Source organism: Lonchura striata, chromosome 10 (assembly GCF_046129695.1).
Source record: "Lonchura striata isolate bLonStr1 chromosome 10, bLonStr1.mat, whole genome shotgun sequence".
NCBI classification, from domain to species: domain Eukaryota; kingdom Metazoa; phylum Chordata; class Aves; order Passeriformes; family Estrildidae; genus Lonchura; species Lonchura striata.
The window spans coordinates 16,027,618-16,046,516 of record NC_134612.1 but is presented as its reverse complement, the minus strand read 5'-3'; the positions used below and the strand labels follow the sequence as shown (position 1 = coordinate 16,046,516).

Genomic DNA, 18,899 nt, shown 5'->3' with positions numbered 1-18,899 from the left:
ACCATAAAAGGCCTAATGGGTACCAGTTCAACTATGATTACTTGGTTCTCCAGTCCTGCAAGCAGTCTAAAAACAACTGCTGGTGCAGCAGAGAGTGTTTCATTTCAGTTTGGTAAAGAAGGACCAAGTTGCAAGTCCACACTCTGCTCTGAATCATCCTATCTGGGCTCAGCCTCCAGTGAAGTGAGGATTTTCTCCTCCTATTCATGATGCAGAAGAAGCCATGACTTTAGTACTGGAATTCTCAAAATCCCAGATTTCTTATAATCCTGCATCTGTATGATTACACCCTCTACTCCCTCCTGCACTGCACCACTGTGTGGGGCTGGTGGCCATCAGCCATGGCCATTGGGTCACCAGACACTTCTCTGAAGGACTCCTGAGCCCACAGGCTGATGAGAATTCCTGATAGCACAGACAGGAATGTGAAAGCACATGCAGTGCTCTGCTAACTACCCTGCAGTGTCACAACTGCCTGGGCGGGAGAAGGATCAGCAGGTGGGATGAATGAGTTGTCTGTGTGTTTTAGCTCACAATAAGGTTAATGTGTGAAACAATATGCTCTGCAGAATGTTGGTTATACTAACTGGCTGCAGAGGGTTTGGGATGATTGCTAAACTGACCTGCTCTGCAAAAGGTCGAGGGTGAAGCAAAGCCTCTATTGTAATAATGACTGTCTTGTGTCATCTTTCTGCCCTGAAGAACCAAGGACCTCTGAATGTGCCTGTTCCATGGTATTGGATGGCATCATCTCAAAACCCTGTGGGCCCCACCCTAGAACCATTCCAGAGGCAAAAAAATACATAGAAAAACCCCAAGTATTACAGTAGATATTAATTAATTCAAAATGTACAAGTCGACTAATACAATTAAGTGCCCTAGAAATAAACAACCAGCAGATCTGACACACTCAGCCATTTCCCCTCGAGGCTGACATTTTTAGTCTCGCAGGAGGGCTGGGCTTATATTTTTAAAAAGTCAGTCGCTGTGGCAGTGGCTGTGGTGGGTGAGCAGGGCTGCGGGCTGCTTGCCCAGTGCCCTCCAAGGCCTGTCACAGGGCCAGCGTGCACAGGACACAGCCCTTGCAGTGCTGCCCTGGCACACCTCCGATGCCATGAAGGCTCAGGAGGCCCTGGAGCAGACACGGAGCTGTGTCCTGCCAGGCTGCCCTTGGGCAGTGCTGCTGGCAAGGTGTCCCTGAGCTCCTCCCTGCTTGCACACAGCTCGAGGCTCCCGGCACAGCCCTGGCCATCCCGTGGCTCTGCAGAGCTGAGCACACTGTCACCACACAGCACCTCACACCACACCACAGCAGGGACAGCAGCACACACACACCCCTGCCACCCCATGCTCCCTTTCACTGCAAGAGAAGATGGGTGGATTTGGAGATTTCCTTGCAGCATGGAAAGTCTCATTCAGAAAGATGCCAGAAGAAGCATTTGGAAGAGGCTGGTGTTCCCCATAGCCTGCATCTCTGCAACAGGGGTGACCAGGGAACACAGATTCACAAAAGCACCAAGGTGCAATTCTAGCACTTCACTGAACTGCACACACACATTTCAGGCCAGGTTCCTAACTCCTGCTGTGCACCTCTGCTTCAACAACTTCAGAAGGTTTCTGTGTCAGAAGCCAGCCCTGTATCTTGGGATCCATGGTAACAAAAGTCTCAAGCACCTGAACTGAGCTCCTGTGATTCAGAGACCTCAATAAAATTACTTTTGTTTTGCAGATGCTTAGTCAGGACATTACCCTTTGAGAGCAAATTAGGGCTAGTTCAGGTTTCCATCCAGGCCTTGCTGCTACAGTACCCTATATTCACCACTGTTTCAGCCAGGCTGTCTTGAAATAGTCCAGGAACTTTTTCTTTTCCTTAGAAAACAGCATTAAAATTCAGTGTTCTCTATTTTTGAAGTTTTCTATCACTTGGCTCACAGTTATAATTACATGCACAGTCAGTAAAGTTTTTTCCTTGGATGTTTTAGCCTCTCTCCTGCTTTCACCTCCAGAGCTGTTGGTCATTGTTTGGCAAAGGCACACTATTTTCTAGTTTTATCCATTTTGTATTTGAGTTTTGTATTATTAGAAAAAAGATCCAAATCATTTCATTAACACCCACCTGACCTCAGTCAAACATATTCTCACTCAAAACTTATCTTGCTTCTTTTCATATCAGTGTCCTGGACTCAGGAAGGACAACATGTGTCCTCCCTCCACTACAAAATAAAATGCCAATGATAGTCCCACTGTAACCCAGGATATCCTGGAGTTCTGTCTAGGTTTCGCTCCTGGAAAACAGATAACAGACAAATTATTTGATGACAATTTATTGTCAAAATAGGCACTGGATAAATGGTGTTAAAAACAAGCAAAGCAGGCCAAAGAGTTTTAGGAAAAGCCAAGTATTAGCCAGGTAGTGGAGAAAGGAGCTCAGTTACCAGCCAGTCCTGCACCCCCAGCTAGCAAAAGAATGGCAACAAAAGGGACTTCTGCTGTAAACACCTCTCCAGAAGGACATTTTTACAGTTGTCTTTTGTTTTTTCCCTGCTGGGATAAATGCTCCACCTGCACATATTTTCTGCTAAACAGGGGCTTCCCTGCATACTGTCCTGTCCTCAATCTAGACGTGTTAAGAGTTCCCTTCCAAAATCCAACTCAGACATTGCATTGCCATTGACTGTTCTGCTTTAACCTCATCATTTCCCCGACAGTGATTAACTGATCACACACAACACACAGGACAAAACCAGGCAAGCTCTATGCACCACTACTGCAGCTTAGCACCTGCTCCAAAGGCTTTGCCTGCCTTCTTATCCAGGGCTAGGCCTGTCTGGCCTCGAGGGAATCAGCAAAGAAAACACTGTAGGAGATGCCAGCCTCCACTGATCCACCTCTCTAGTTTCTACTCTTGCCTTCACTTCAATTTACAGCAACCCATCCCTGACGGTGTTTTACTCTCCCTCCACATTTCAAGGGAATCATGTGGGATTAAGATGCTCCAACAAAATCTAAACATTTTGTTCTGATTTTATTACGAATGATAAGGCAATATAAACCACTCTAAAGTTCTTTTAAAATGGGAATATGTAATGTTTCTTTGGGGAAGTATCAAAATTAGATGAGTCAGCACATCTGGAGCATTTTCCCCCAGTCTTCTTCCAAAATGAAATTTCAACAAAAGATCATAATTCATTCCAACACTGACAGACCACTGCTCAGAAGGGGAACAGCTCATCCCTGCTCCCCCAGCTGGTGTTAGGTAGACAATTGCATGTTCCTAAATATCTTGTGCAACTAAGGCTAAGAGAAGAATATTTTTACTGAAGCTTAGTTATGCTTTATAATTTGTATTGCTATCATATAAGACAAGGTAACAGCAGCTAGGAAAGCAGGATCAGGCCCTGCTGTTACTGATTTTTTCCTCTGAAGGTCTCTTGCTTGAACAGCAAAGTCTGATCTAACTCATTCTAGATGTGAATTCAAGCTGCACATCCCCACCCTCCCTTTGGGAGCTGTACCACAGCGCTGTGCTGGGAAGTTCAGGGAATGCAGGTACCTCAGCAGGGTGCCAGATGAGAAACCTGCCCCCAAAGAGCCACAGAAATGCTCTGTGCTGCTCTCCTCCACCTGACAAGTTGAACAACATGGATGGCAGCATCTCACCAGGGGAAAAGGGCCCACTTTAATAATGAGAGTTGTATTTAGAAGTTTCCATGCTACAAGGACAGCATGGCCAGGGTGCCTGCCAGGAGCTGTATTTTAGGAACATTTGATGCAAGGCAGGAACCTGTTCCCAGGGGCTGGCTCTTCTCAGGACTGCTGCTTCCTTGAATATTCATTTTGTTCCTATATTTATTAAAAAATCAGGGGACAGGAGGAGCTTTTTATCTCCCAGTTAATGCCTTCATTCAGTGAGCCCCTTTTAACCAATGAAGAAGAGGAGCTCTGGAGAGAAATTAGAAGCACGTTACATTGGTCTCCTGCTGTGCTTTGCCTTTGAGACATTTCTCTCCCCCTCCACTGACCTGGCTTCCTAATGAGGCCTGTAAACTAGGGAATGCCCCCAACAAGTGTGCTTTCTTACAAGGTTTGCAAAATGTCCAGGATACCTGCCTGGCCTATCTGTACTTCTAACCAAATCAACTAGCACCACTGGAGATCAAGGAATTAAAGAAATGGCATTGGCAGGAACAGGTTTAACACCCCAAGCCTATTAGGGGAGAGAATGCAGTATTATTGATTGCAGCCCCTGACCTTGGAGTGATGTAAACGGGAGTGCAGCAACCCTAGAGGAGTTGTAGCAAAATAGTTACAGCATTGCAAGCAGATTAAAAATACAGTTAATATACATATTTCCCCAGATGCTTGTTCATTATTATTCAAGACATGTTTATTATGCAAAATGATAAAGCAGAAAAAAAGGAGAGGAAAAGAAAATGCAAAGACACACTGAGCTTTTAGCATGACTGGGGTTTTCTCAATGCTGCTTAGTGGTTTTTTTTTGTTTTGTTTTTGTTTTTTTTTTTTTATTGCGCATAATCATTCCCTTATTAGCAGGAATCTTTGAAGTGATTCAGGCTCTAATTTCAGCATTTCAAACTCATAGGTTTATACTGAAAAACCATAGTGAGCTCCTGTAAGTGACCCATTTTTTTCTTCTGTATTCTCTGTCTCTGCTAGGGTTTTCTATGTCTTCCCAATAAATTATGTATCATAATTTGGCATTTCAAAAATAATTGGAACTCCAAGTTAAACAACAAGGAATATCTGAGAGCAATACATTGTAGACGAGAAGTGTTTTGCACTTAGGGCAAAATCAATCCCAGCTGCAATGCCACTGAATTAGACATGATCATCATATTGAGAGATGCACTTTCAGTGCAGTTGGAGTGATTGGGTGGACCTGTGGAGACTCTGCTGCCCCACGATGAAGATCTGCTCCAAGAGAACCAGGTTTGCCTCCCAGGCAAAATTCTTCACAAGCACTCCCTTTCCTATGCCCCTGTGAGTTGTTGCAGGAATAACAGAGGGAAAGCTGGGAACTGAGGGGAGAAACTTCATGAAGTTATACAGGAGTGGAAATTGATTTGGTGGTAGAACTATTAACTCCAGACAGACAGGAGAGCATGTTCTGAGTCTTCTCCCATTAGGATTAGGCTGTAAACTCATTGGAGTAGGACAGACCTCTTTATTCCATGTTTCTGAATCCTGTGCAACAACCAGCCAGTGGTCTTGGGTTCTTCCCAAGTGCTGAGGCACTGTAAGTTATACCCACTGCCTTCATTCATTCTGTGCATTTTTACTTTGGCATCAAATGCTAACAGTGGATCTTCAGGAGAGTCAAGCCCCTCCCCAGAACAGGTGCTGAGTGAAACCTTTGTGCACCCTCAGGGAATTTACAGCTGCTGTACATTACAGGAAATCAAAACACAACACACAAGTGACTCCACAAGCTTGCTGTGCAGACAGTGGTTTGCATCCTACTTTCTGCAAAGCAGGATGTCTCCAACCAAAGCATGATTTTCTGGTCTACTCAGCACCTAATTCCCTGTCAGCCTCAGAGATAGCAATAACCTAGTCTAGGGGAAACTAAATCAGGTATCTAGTGTAAGTAAACAATGCACGAGTCCCAAACAGCTGCTTCCCAAACAAAGAAGGTTTAGCATCTAATAAATTTAGGCCTCTAAAGCTGGCTAGGAATATATGGTTGGCTTCAAGCCAGCAATCCAGCCTGACACTATCCCTGCCTGAACAGATGAGGTAGGGATGGGGAAACTCATTGCTGAAGGTAGCGATGTGGCCAAGCCATCAGAAAGGTCTTGCAAGTTTCTAGGAAATGCTGTGTCACCACGTTTGGCTTTAGAGGACTCTACGCAGCTCTACTTTTGTGCTAATTAACACAAGGAAGACTTTTTCCAGGGGCTGGTTATTCTAAGCCCATTCATTCAAGAGCCCATTGGCCTAAACTCAGAAGGAGCTGGCACAAGCCATCCCTAAGACCAGGGATAACAGCCTCTGGTTTGATTCAGGGCAGAGGATGTCAGCCAAGACCTCAGCTGTCACAAAGAGATTAAACATCACCAAAAACCCCACAAAACAAAACCAAAACCCCACAAAACAAAACCAAAACAAACCCACAGTGATAACATGTTCAGTTACAACGTGAATCTGCGTTCAAGAGGAGGGGAAAAAACATAACCCAAACCTAAAACAAACAAACAGAAAAAAAAAACATTATCCTGGACAATTTTATCTGAAATCAATCCTGGACTTGAGGGTGTTCTAAGAAGTCCTTACAGGGCTTCCACGCATCATGGATGGCAGCCAAGCAATTTATTTATCAATTGGCTCATGTGAGTGAACAATATCTGTGGGGAATATTGACCCATTTTTTTTCAGAAATCCCCAAAAATGGCTAGTGAAAAAAAACAGGTATGTACACAGAGAGGACAAAGATGTAGTTTAGAGTCTGCTAAGCAAAGACCAGGGACCATGTGTCCCTTGATGTAGTCAGCAATGAGGTCCAGGCAGCACGGCCTGGGGATCCTCACCCCACAAGGAAACCTGCAGCATCCAAAAGAGACTGCCTGAAGAGGTCGAACTCTTCTCAGACATATGCAGTTCTTTCATGGCATCCTGATGTCATCCCTTGTCCTTTACAATGAGCTTGACCCACACTTCCTGCTCCTAACACACATTATCCACAAATCTTCTATTTTCTTGCCTTGGGGTTTGCTCCCATGCACAGTGCATTCATTGATTTACCGCTGTAAGACAGAGCTACCAGTCATCACAAGGAAAGCATCCAAAAAGGCCCATCACCCTGGAGTAGTGCATCACACATTTATTGCAAGCAGCAACCTTGGATCACATTGATAAAACGAGCAGTTTCACTCTTATTAGCTGAGACAGAGCTCAATGCCATCAAGCTGTGGCATGTAATGAGGTTCACTTCATTAACCACCGGCCACCACAGTGCATCCTTCCCCATCAGCCTTCCCTGATTAACCTACTCAAGACAGGCACACTTGTTGGAAATAAGCAGGCCCATTAAATCACTCTCACTTGAATACATGTGTGATCTGATGCTTTTTAGGATACTTGAAATGACTAACAGATGTGTTTCCTGGACAGCATGGTCTTCCTGCTGTCTACCACCTCTTGGTGCACCCCTCCCACCCTTTATATCGTGTCTCACTACTAAGAGAGAGGGAAAATTTTTCTCTGCATCTCCTCCAGTCTCTCAGCTGCCAAATATCATTCTTTCAATTCTCTATTTCTTCTTTTTCCCAAGACCCACACCGTTCCCTCCCGTGCACTAATTGTTCAGAAAATGATGACCACTCATTGGTCCAAGAGGACCCCGTTGGTTAGCTGTGGCCTTGTGACACACTCTTGATTTCCTGCAATCCTCATTTACAGGACAGTGATGGTACAAGGAGCCTCAGCATTAGGCCAGAACCATGTTCTGCACTGCACAAATAGGGCAAAGCATAAGTCCTGAGACCCACAATGTCCCCAGAGGGACACACGCAATAATGCAGTACCACACCATGCTTGGTAATACCTTTAGGACACTGATAGCTTTACAAAGAGAGGAAGTTTTCATTGTTAGTAAACCAATTTAATTTATTTAGAAGCAGTCAATTATGTTTACTGGGCTATGAAAGAACAGGAAGCGTCTGGCATCCACAGAGATCCAGACTGATCTCTGTCCCTTCTTGACACGCAGCCAGTATTGAGACCTATCTCGCCAGGCATACTAACCTACCCTGAGCTGCTGGGAGACAGAGCCTTGTTACATCCCAAGTGAAAAGACGAAAACCCAATCACGTGAGCAGTATAAAACTGACCAGGAATAAAGATGGAAGATAAAAGTTAGGAAAAAATTGCATAGAGCAACCCGGACTGTTGTCCTTTCAGTGGTCTCATCGTCATGCTCACAACACTTCTGAAGCAAAGTGCCCAGACAAGAGCAGAATCACTGCACTGTAAATTTACACAAAGGCAGATGAGATTAGAATCTGGCTATGCACTGTAAAGCTATCATAACTACAGAAATGGAAGTGTATTATTAACTATCCCTTTTTACTATATAGAACTAGAACAAAGTTATTTGAAGCATAAAAATTCTGGCAAAGGGTTGCCATATTTAATAAATCACCGAATCAATTATTCACTGTGAAAATCAATTACTTACTTTAAATGAGAATCTTATGAATAACCTCATGCCCTTTCATGCCATCTAAGAAAGTTATAAGGGAATTAGTTGGCAAAAATTGCCGCACTTATCTTTTATGTGCATTAAAAAGACCACACAAATACAGGAATTTCTGCCAAGAGAGTCAGGGTTTTGCTGTGGATTTACACTGCAGTCAAAAGCAGAGTATGGCCCATTGGGGCACCACCCATGATAAGGTATCTGGGTGCAATTCAGAAGCAATCCCAGTGAGTCCATGCCATTTCACAAATGAGAAATCAGAATATGACCAGCCAACTCTATACAAATGCTCAACAATGTGACCTACATTAAGTACATATTTAAAGGAACAGAAAGTGTATCTTCACAGGTCAGGAAATACTGCCATGAATCTCCATGGAGACACTATTAAGTGAATATTGCATGGCCTTACAGCAGCTCCCCCAGCTCCTGCTTTTAAAGGTTTGCTGATCTGTGACTGTTTTCAGAAAAAGCTGCAAGTCCCGGCACAGTCTGTTCCTCCCACCTACAAAACCAAGGCACCCCAGGAGCCCCACAGTGCAAAGTACTCACTGAGCTGTAGAGATATCCCTCAGCGTTCATGGCAACGTACAGACCTGCCTTCACCCCTTGGATTGCCACCACGCGAAGACCCACAGGAATTAGATTGAAAAGGGCTGTGGAAGGAAAAGAAAAGCAAATGTTATGGACACATCCCCCTACATGGCCACTGTTGCTTTTGCCCCAGGGCCTGCCCACCCCACTCCTGCCTCTTCACACAAGTGAAGAGCAATAGGATCATGCATCTAGAAGCACTAGGATCATGCATCCTGCTTCCAGCTACAGGGAAGGACCGCAGCCATGGAGCTGATGGTGAAAGGAAATTTTTAAAAGTACTGAGTTTGGCTGCCTCCCAAATGCCTTAACACACCCATCAGTCTGTCTGATCACTGCCTTTGCAATGCCAAGGGCTCATCCGTGCTCCCAAGCAGGAGCATCGTGATGGCTTTCTGAGGGCCAGCTGAGCCAGGCCAACTGCACATATACAGACTTTGCCTGTGGCAAACACAACAACACAACTCAGTTTAGCTCTCTCTGAGACACATTTAAGCCTAGTCACACTTTCTTGCATTTGCCATATGCTAAAAGAGTACACAGACAGTGACCATGGCCAGAAGAATGCAAATTAACTTGACTGTGTTTGCCCATGTGATCCTGGGCTGTCAAGGGAATGAAGAAACTCAAGAAGAGAGAGTGCTTCACTCTGGGACATCAGCACTGCTCCCCATTCAGGACCAGCACTGGAGAGGACAGAAGAGGACAAGATCTTCCATTATTCAGTTTTACTGCAGTCTTATTGATTAAAGCATTGCAACCACTTCCTCTCAGTTAATTACTTTATTGCTTGATTCCCACCCAGCAGACCCTGTATCTCACTGAAAGATTCTTCCCATGAGTATATACATTAATGTACTTCAGGCTTTTGCTACGTTTCTAACAGCACGGGCTCAAAGAGGAGACTGTTATCAGCACTGATAGACTGAGCACTGGAGCATTAGCATGGCTTTGTTTTCACTGAGCTTTATAGGACAAGAGCTAGATGTCACAGGATCCCTTGTGCTGCAGCTTACAAAGAGCTAATTAGAGCTCATCCCAGGAAGCTGAAGATAGGGAAAGATGGACACAGGGTCAGGCAGAAATATAAGCACAAGCACAGTGGAAATACTTCACTCAAGGTCTCTTCCTACACAAGAGCCCTGAAACAAGAATATGCAATGCCACTTTGCTCAGGACATCCACCATGTGTCTTGGCTGTGCTGGTTTAAAGGTTGCCTCCAAAAGAGGATCCATAAATTCCAGTGCACATGAATATATTATTTTTTTTTACTTAATTCCGAATGAAGACTAAACTGCCTAAAATGGAGACATCTCAAGTCTAGTGAAAAAGCCCCTCATCTCAGCCTCTTGTGCTTTCACACACCATATTCTGTAAAACATCAGTGTGCTGAAATCTTACCAAATCCAGTGGCTGTGTGTGTGTGTTTGGGGGAGAATGTCAATAGATGTATATGGAAAATGCAGTCCAGGCTGGGTATTGTTCTGTGAATAACTGGAGTCAAGGACAGTGCTACTCTGGTACTGTCCCTAGACAAGACAAACACATCCCAGAGTAACTATTCAGCATTAGGAGTGTTGCCTATCTCTTTCTCCCCACCATGAAGGTCTAAAACCTTCTGCAATTAACAAGTCTATGAGCAATTCCCCTTCCCTATTTCTTCCTCCTACTGAAAAATGGAGCATATTACTGCTAATAATGAAACAAAATGGGCATCATCATTCATTTCCTACAGCCAATTTGTCTTGCATAGGAAACCTGTGACAGACCATTCAAAGCATTCATTAGGCAGCAAGGTGATAACACCCAGAATTAGCAGTAGAGAAGTTCCACTTGGAAGCACCCATGTTTCCAAATCTCTTTCCACCTCTACATGCAAAGGGAGCAAAGGAAGAATCCTATTGTGCTGTGCTACAGTAGGAGGACCACTGCCAGCTCCCAAACTCCCTGGGACCCTGCTGGATCCATGATCATGGCACAGCATCTCCTTCTCTAATGCAGGGGAGCAAGTGGGCAGGCAAGCATAAGGACACAATGCTGACAGAGGTAAGTGCCAACCAAAAGAAGTTTTAGAAAGCCAGTATCTTCCTCTCTTAAAAAACACAGTGGTTTGGGTCAATGAAGATTCTGTAAATTCCCAGAGCTATATTTGCACTCAAATCTAGACATACCTTTGTAGAAGTTGGTACCTTTTACTATCATGTTTCCAAATAAGTATTTCATATTTAGAACAGATTTAAAAGCTTATAAGCTTTAAAGCAAAAATGGGGGGTAACTCCTCAATCAACTTCAAAAGCAAGATGTCTCATTTTTTGTCTCAAAAAAAAATCTGATTCATTTGAAACAGCAGATTTGAAAACAGGAAAGAGGACTAGCTGTGGTAGGATAGAACTGGACACTCGGTAGTTGACATGAGAAAATTTTTAAAATGCTTTAAAACTGTTTCTCTACTGCAAATGGCACATATTCTATGCCATCTGCAGCTTCATGGAAGCAACATGCTCTTTTACTTCATGGGCAAAATGGAAAAAACTTGAAGATGTTGAATATTTGTGCCCTTTTCTTTCATCACATCTTACCATCTTAAACCAGTGGTATTTACACCTGACCCTACTACTTCTAGCACACTCCAGTCCTAAATGAATCAGTATATTGTCACTGTTATGTTATGGTAATTTATCAGCTAAATTCTAAAAGCATGTTTCCCCATGGGTCTAAGTTATCTACAGAAATGGCAAAGTGAGGCAGGACCTGCCACATACAAGGTGTACTCAACATGCTCAGCTTTAAACAGCAGCAAACCAGAGGAGCTAAAGTAATTTATAACAGGGGATTTGTTCTTGAGCAAGACACTTGTGCTGCACATGAATAACAAAGAACTGATGGAGGATGCAACAGGCCAGAGCAGCCTCAGTGCATGAGGTGGTGAGGATTAAGGTCCTGAGGGGAGTAAGGAAGGCTGCTGACATGATCAAGAGGCTCTGGTACAAGACATAACAAAAGAAGAAACAGAGGGAACTGCATTTGCTTAACTCAAAGAAGGTAAAGGTTCTTCTCAGAGGAACAGAATGAAAGGACAAGAGGTACTAGACAAAAGCCTCAAATAGAAATGAGGACTGGTTATGCAGAAAAATATCTACAAGGAAAATAGTGCAGCACTGCACCCGAGAGGTTATGGAATAGCTCATTCCTAGAAATGTTTGAAGGAACTCGACAAGGCTCTGTACAGATGAAGAGCCAAGTGGGATGCTGGAATGCAAGCCTCTTTAATCTTTTGGCGTTTTTGGCTGGAAAGCCCAAAAAATATCCTATATATGCTGGGCTGTTTCCACCTGCTCAGTCCAGTTCACCTGTCCTTTCTGTACTGTCATTTGCCAAAGCTTCTCAGATGCTCAGCAGGACAATGTGGGCAGACAAGGAAGTCCACTTGCCCTTATGAAGGGGCATTACCCTGCTCAGCCTAGGGGAGAGAAGCAACAATGCAAACACTGACAGCAGCAGTGAGCCCTGAAAGGCCACTGGAGATCACTGGAGCTGGAAGGAAAAGATGCTGCCCCAAGCTGTGGTTCATACATCACAGGAGGAACACAAACAGGAGCCATACACCATGGAAATGCATTCCAGTGGGAAGAAAACTCTTCACATATGCCAATGCCAGTAGCCAGAGAATGTGCCCCCTTGCTTACGTTGAGATGGCACGTCTCTAACAGCATGGCAGAAGGAACAGATGTCCCAAGTGCTGGCTCCTGGGAAGCTGGCTGGATGCCCATTCAAATGCCATTAGAATTTGGCTTCTGGGATTTTTTTTTTCTTGAAGTGAGAGGAGGTGGAAAATTAATGCCATCAGCTTCAAGAACATACATAAAATGGGCAACAGATAATTAATTTTAAAATTGCTTAAATATTAGCAGTTCCTCTTGTATAAATAACTGGGTTTTTATTAGAACTTTTAATTCCATCAGATATATCTGAGGGACATGGCATGTCTCATTTTAAACATTTATTTTGTCAGAGTAAACCAACCTAATGTATTCCATGAAAATTATGCATTCTTTCACAATGTTAATTTGAATAATCATTGCGGGGATACAGAACACAAAGCAATGTATAGAACACGGCGTTCACCAGCTGTTTAACTGTGCTAAGATGACTTCTGCATGGAGAATAGATGGTCATCTAGGGTGGGAAAGATCCTCTTGTGACCCTCTAGAGTGCCCTTCCCTGCCATGGATGCAAGTTAAGCAACCGCTCTTCAGGGACGGGAAAATATTATTTTTCTAGTCTTTGATGAGTTTTGCTCTTGCACACACTTCTGACTGGCTGGTGTGGAATCTTCTGCAGAAGTACTTCAAAACAGAAAACTGCAGTGAAGGCAAATCTGTAAGCTGTTCACTTAAACAATTTACTTAAGACTTTCTTCTGGTCAAAATTTGATATTTTTTTGGAGGAAGAGAAAAGAATAAAGGCAATCAGCTTGACTTTGGCACTTCCAAAGTGCAAAATGTGATTTCATTTCGAAGCTGTAACTGGAAGCTTTATATATTCTAAAATGTTAATTCACACTGAAGATTTATTGATGAGACCATGTGGCAAAATGCTATATAAAATTGAATAAAGCACAGTCCTAATTTCATTTTCCAGAGCCAAATATTAGGTTGGATTCTTTCCCTCTTTTGAGTCCCCTGAGATCAGAAGATGGGGAATTCTTTGGCTTCGATCTTCTCTCAAAAACTTGCCTAAACTTTCCAGCATAGTCCCTGACTTTGAGCCAGTGCCTTGGCACACTTCAGTGAGATGCCTCCTGTCCCACCAAGCTGCCGAGGCAGGGCTGCCATCTCACCAGATAAATTTACACTCTAGAAGTGTACTTTAGCCCATCTATTTCCAGTTAAGAACACTGGGTGGAAGCAGCTCTCAAGTACTCAGCACCTGGCCAAACTCATCTCTGACATTTCTGGGGGGATTAATAAATCACAGCTCTTTGGGCAACTGGGGCCCAACCTCAGCCACAGGAATTCAGGAGGTTCCCCTGCGACCACTGAGAGTGCAGCAGCTCCCCTCATCTCTCCTGTCAGTCTGAAATATTGCAGAACTGCTCTTATATTTCTCTGCTGTTTACCTAAATTCATCCCTGCTCCCATTTAAGCCCATTATTTTGTTGCTCAGTCCTCCGTGATAGATGAAGTCAATGAATCCCTGTCACCTCTGGCATGTCTTCCCATATTTTTAACAAATAGGCCTCCAATGGGATTTTCTGTAGTTTAAGAACACCCTAGGTTGTCTTCTTTTAAGTAAAAGCAGGTAATCCAGTCCACTGAACTCACCCCATGTGTTGGTGTGAGTGTCTCAAGGCCAGACTCTTTTGAAGGAGACCTCCTGAGTCTCTGAGCATAGAAGTGTGTGTGTGTCTAAATCTACAGATTCTTCTGCTCCGCACATAAATAAGAAATCGTCTTACTGCAATTTGCAGTATTTAATTTGTTCTATATGAGTGTATGAAAAGGGACTAAAACCTGACATTTGCATTTGATACAGGCCACGTTTCTGGTGCAGTCTCTTGAGTCATTCCACAAGGGCTTTGCCAGCCACCTGCAACTTCAGTCACCATCTTCCCACAGCTCCTCTCTCCTTTATGGAGCCCCAGCCCTGAGCTGCCTGCAGCAGGGCAGCCCCAGAACACAGCATGCTCCTGCTACAGCACCCTGCAGCTTCCTGGGGATGGGGTAAACCCCAGGGATGAGGGGCTGCAGCCACCCTGCACCCCTGTCCAAGTGCACCTTCAGAGGACAGTGTCAGTGCTGCACCCCTACAGATGCCTCTCACCTGCAGATTAGCCCTGCCTTCCTGGAGGAATGCCACCTTCAATCCCGCTAGGAGCTTCTTTGAATTAGACAAGAATTTGTCTGCAAATCAAGCAGGCTCCTCCTTTCACAAAGTACATGAAGTTTGCTTCCATCAACCCTGCCACACAGATTAATTTTTGTTCACCTCTAATAATTTGGGAAGCCAAATTCCAAGCTGGCCAGGTTAAATACCCCTTTAGCAGTGGTACAGGGAGCTCCAAACCAACATAGAAAATGCAAGACTCGAATCCCACCCTGTTGATGCAATTTGTGGCAGCAAGGATCTGAGCTTAAGTGCCCACTCAGGGACAGCAGTCTGATGCCTATGAAATGCAGAGATACTGCAGAAAATATTCTACACCTTTTTTAACCTTTTGAAGAGCTTTGGCATTGACAAAACAACTTCCTCTTCAAAAGGAAGCCTGACTACTGCTTTGCATGCATTTAAACCAGTATGGCTCCTGCATATGGCCATGGTTTTTAAACTTTGCTGTCCAGCACAAACCCAATCCTTTTGAACATGGTTTTGGAAGATGACCTCCTTTGACAAGGTCATTTGATACCCTCAGCCTTTACACCAGCCTCAAAGCACGAGACTTCAGTGAACAGCTGCTTTTCTCCAGCCTAGAAATTCCTGATGCTTGCTGAATTTTGAGGCTAAAATAGTAAAAACGACTTTCTCCTCTTCTCCTTGGAGAGAGAATTCCCCGTATCCTTTACCCACGTGGCATGTGTATAAATATAATCTCCTTTCTCTTCTGGCAGCAATTCAAATCATGGGTTTTATTCTCCACCCCACCCAGATGGCAGTTACAGAATCGGGGCAGGAGGGAAGAAGATCCGAGAGGAAACATATGAAATTATACTGGCAAGATTTAAAGGGGACGGATAGATTGAAAAAAATATGCAGAAAACAGCTGTCTTCCTCCTAATTTGATCTTTTCAAAAATGAAGTTGCACAAGTGAGACCTACTAGGTGATGCATTTGATTGTAATTGGGTTGCAAAACAGGCTAATTTTTCTTACTGTAGTCACTGTTTTCGTCCTTGGTCCCATCAATTGTACCATCTGGGTGCATCTGCAGGAAGTATTCCTGCTGGCTGAATAACCTTGTCACAATTCCTTTCAGCTGGGGTTCTGCAAAATAAAAATAATAGCTATTATCAGATATACCGAGTAGCACAAGACCCAATTTGCTTGTCCCCCATTAAGCCCTGAGTAGATGTAGAAGTGCTTGGCAGGTAAGACTGCTTTCAGTGATTCCTTCCAAGCATGGCTGTAAAATATTCACATATAATACACAGACAGGCAAATACAATTGAGATCAGATGAGCAGGTAAAATGAAATGCATACTTGGTGCAGTAGAAACAGATTATGGAATATCAATTCTCTGAAAGTTACCTACCAAATGGAAGGATTTAGACAGTTGACGTATTTAAAATATGCCACTTGTTCAGAAGAGTATTTGCTAAAACTGTTGCAAAGAACGTGCCCATTGTTTCTCATTCGGCTTGTGAAAACAACCACCTTGCTTTTTGTATGGTTGAGTCACTATCACACAGTGCCAGTTTTATGCCAATGAACAGCTGCTTAAATCACTGGTATTACAGTGGTGTAAACCCAGAGCAACTGAGTGCTGAATTAGGGCTGCACGTGAGTGCAACTCTGTGGGACTTGGGCACAAAAATTCAGAAAGGGACAGACAAGACATTTCCAAAACTGACCTCTGAAGCATTTATGGGCACCTCAGACCACCTCTGTTTTAAAATCCTGCATGTTCTCCCCCTTCTAAAACATGTGCCACACACTCTGGCAGATCAGAATCTTTGTCTCCCACAGGGACCTTTCCCAGCCCATATGTATCATGAGCCAGCCAGGACATGGCTAGCTCTTCCATATTGCCTCTGCAACATTTTATACCTTCCTGCTGAAGGGTAAAAGGAAAACATGAACAAAAGCAAAACCAGCTTGAACTTCACATGACAGAGGTGTTTCCGTGTCACCCTACCAACCAAACAAACTAAGTAGTCAAAACCAAATTCAATTGTAATCATGTGAGCTTAAAAACTTGTCGAAGGCATTGCTGCTGGAACAGAAGTGAGCTGTGTGTGAGCAGACACACTCGCTGCATGGAGGAGATCCTCCTTGTGTGACAGGTCTTAGTGGTTTTATGTGACCACCCTCCAAAAGTAAATAAATAAGACCCAATTATTGCTGGCTCAATGGACAGGAAAGAATCCAGCGTAGCATACCAAAATCTCATCAGGCTCCTGCCTTTCATGCCTCTGGTGAGGCTGTTTAATAAGCCATGCTCGTTACATAACCGTGGTCACGTTGTTGTTGATGTTCCCATCCGGAGCCCCGCTCTGGCTGCATCCCTGCACGACTCCCCTTTGGGGAACCCTCACCCTGCTCTCCTGCACTGACAGCAGCAGCAGGGATCTCAGATGAAGACAGGCTGCAAGTACAAAGGATTTCAGTTTCAGCAATCCCTACACTAGGCAGGGGAGAGTCGGGTACTTTCTCACAGCTGCAAAAGCCACTGAATAAATCAGATCAGATGGTTTCTATGCTGCCTTAAAAAAGAAGTGATTTCAGCGCAGCGAGTGCTGTAGGCTGCAGTCAGGCTTTCTCCCAGCAACTCTCAATGCTGGGACAGTAAATAAGTACAATAGTACTGGTCATCTACTAGGAGCTAGTGTTGGTCAAGCCAACATATGTCAAAATAACACCTAGCAAAACACTTAGCTCATTCTTCTTACCAAAATGAATTACCTATTTTGTTGAATGTAGAAGCTTGATTTAACTTGCTTTTTGTTAGAAAAGCACATCAAAGCTAGAGGAAATGAAAAGCTGCATTCTCAGGCACAGATGCCTGCACCACCCTCCTCAAGTCTGTCCCTTTCCTCCCTTTTATCTAATACCACAATAGTAAAGGCACTAATAGGCACTCTTTGATATGAGACACCTACGTTTGAGTCCCTGAATGAATCTTAGCCTTAATTTTACTCACTGGTTAAATTTTAATGCTGAAGTACATTGCATTAAATGGAAGAGCTCCCAGAAGGAGAGATGTAGAAGATGTTCCTTCAGTCTGAGGTTTTCTGTGTGCTGGAGAAGTGGGGAGGTCTTGTCTTAAAGCTCTCTGAAGAGGAGCAGGGAGAGAGAACAACCCTGACTTTATCTCTTTTCTTCAGAAGATAACTTAGCTACAGGATAGGATTGGAATAGCACCTTTTCCTCTTTCTTAGGGATGCAAACTATATTTCAACCATGCAAATGATTTTGGAACAGGAAAACCTCTCCCATTTTTACTAAATAGCCTACCATGTAAAACACTGACCAAATGTGCTTGTTATTAATAACTTATGACATTTTTACAGTTTATCAGAATAGCACCCAAGATCCCCTGATGCTTCCTTGCATCATTTCTATAGATGCAAACACTTGCATCAGAAGGCTGTATCACCATAGCAAATAAAACCCTTTCAGATTCCTTTATCTTACTGACCTAACAGACACCTGGTCAGATTTAACAACTGCCCTCTTCATAATGCCAGCTGTTTCTGAGTCACAGCCTACCTAGGGATGACTTGGAGGGGAAATCTTGTGTTACATGACCTGATTTTACTGAACTTTGAGGCTCACACCCAAACTCAAAAGTAAAACTCAAAGGGAGTGAAGCAGAGAGTTCTCAGCCATACACAAAACCACATTCCTCCTGTCCCTAACACAGTCTGAAAGCAGCAGAGCTCCTGTCTTTCCCCACTACACAGATCCTCTTCTGCAGAACATCCCTGCCCACACTCATTTAGGATGGCCTATAGCAAAAAAATGCCTCTTCCAGGCACCAAAGGATCAGAGAGCATTTTGGAGACACACAGGTCTCCCCTAGTTTCTTCATTTCCTTGGGTCTCTTTCTACAGCAGAGAAGCTGCACTTTCAGGTACTTTTAGCTACCTGAATGAAACACAGAAGCAGTGCAGGGAGGTACACAGCCAGCAGTGAGTTCTCAAACACAAGGAGGGTTGGGGAGTCACTTGAGCACTGGGTGATTTGTCTCACACAGTACAGCCACCTCTCCACCTGAACTGATCTCTCTTTGCATCCCCAAACCCCCACAGGCTGGCCAGGCCCATAGGGTCCCAAAACCACCAGTATCTCTCCAGTGCCTGCCAAGGAGGCAGCTCAGACACAAACAGGTGCACAGGTGACAACAGCTGCCGGAGGAGCTGCTTCCCA

The 18,899-nt window shown here is 44.0% G+C and overlaps 1 protein-coding gene across 4 annotated transcripts in view; it reads right to left on the bottom strand.

Annotated features, from left to right (window-relative positions):
• Positions 1 to 18,899, bottom strand: part of FGF12 (fibroblast growth factor 12) — a 216,112-nt gene that overhangs the window by 60,959 nt on the left and 136,254 nt on the right. For all 4 annotated transcript variants that reach the window (XM_021536858.3, XM_021536857.3, XM_021536855.3 and 1 more), the window contains 2 exons: positions 15,683 to 15,793; positions 8,771 to 8,874 (listed from right to left, as the gene is read on the bottom strand). In XM_021536858.3, the coding sequence (XP_021392533.1) occupies positions 8,771 to 8,874; positions 15,683 to 15,793 (215 nt within the window). The remainder of the gene's footprint in view (positions 1 to 8,770; positions 8,875 to 15,682; positions 15,794 to 18,899) is intronic.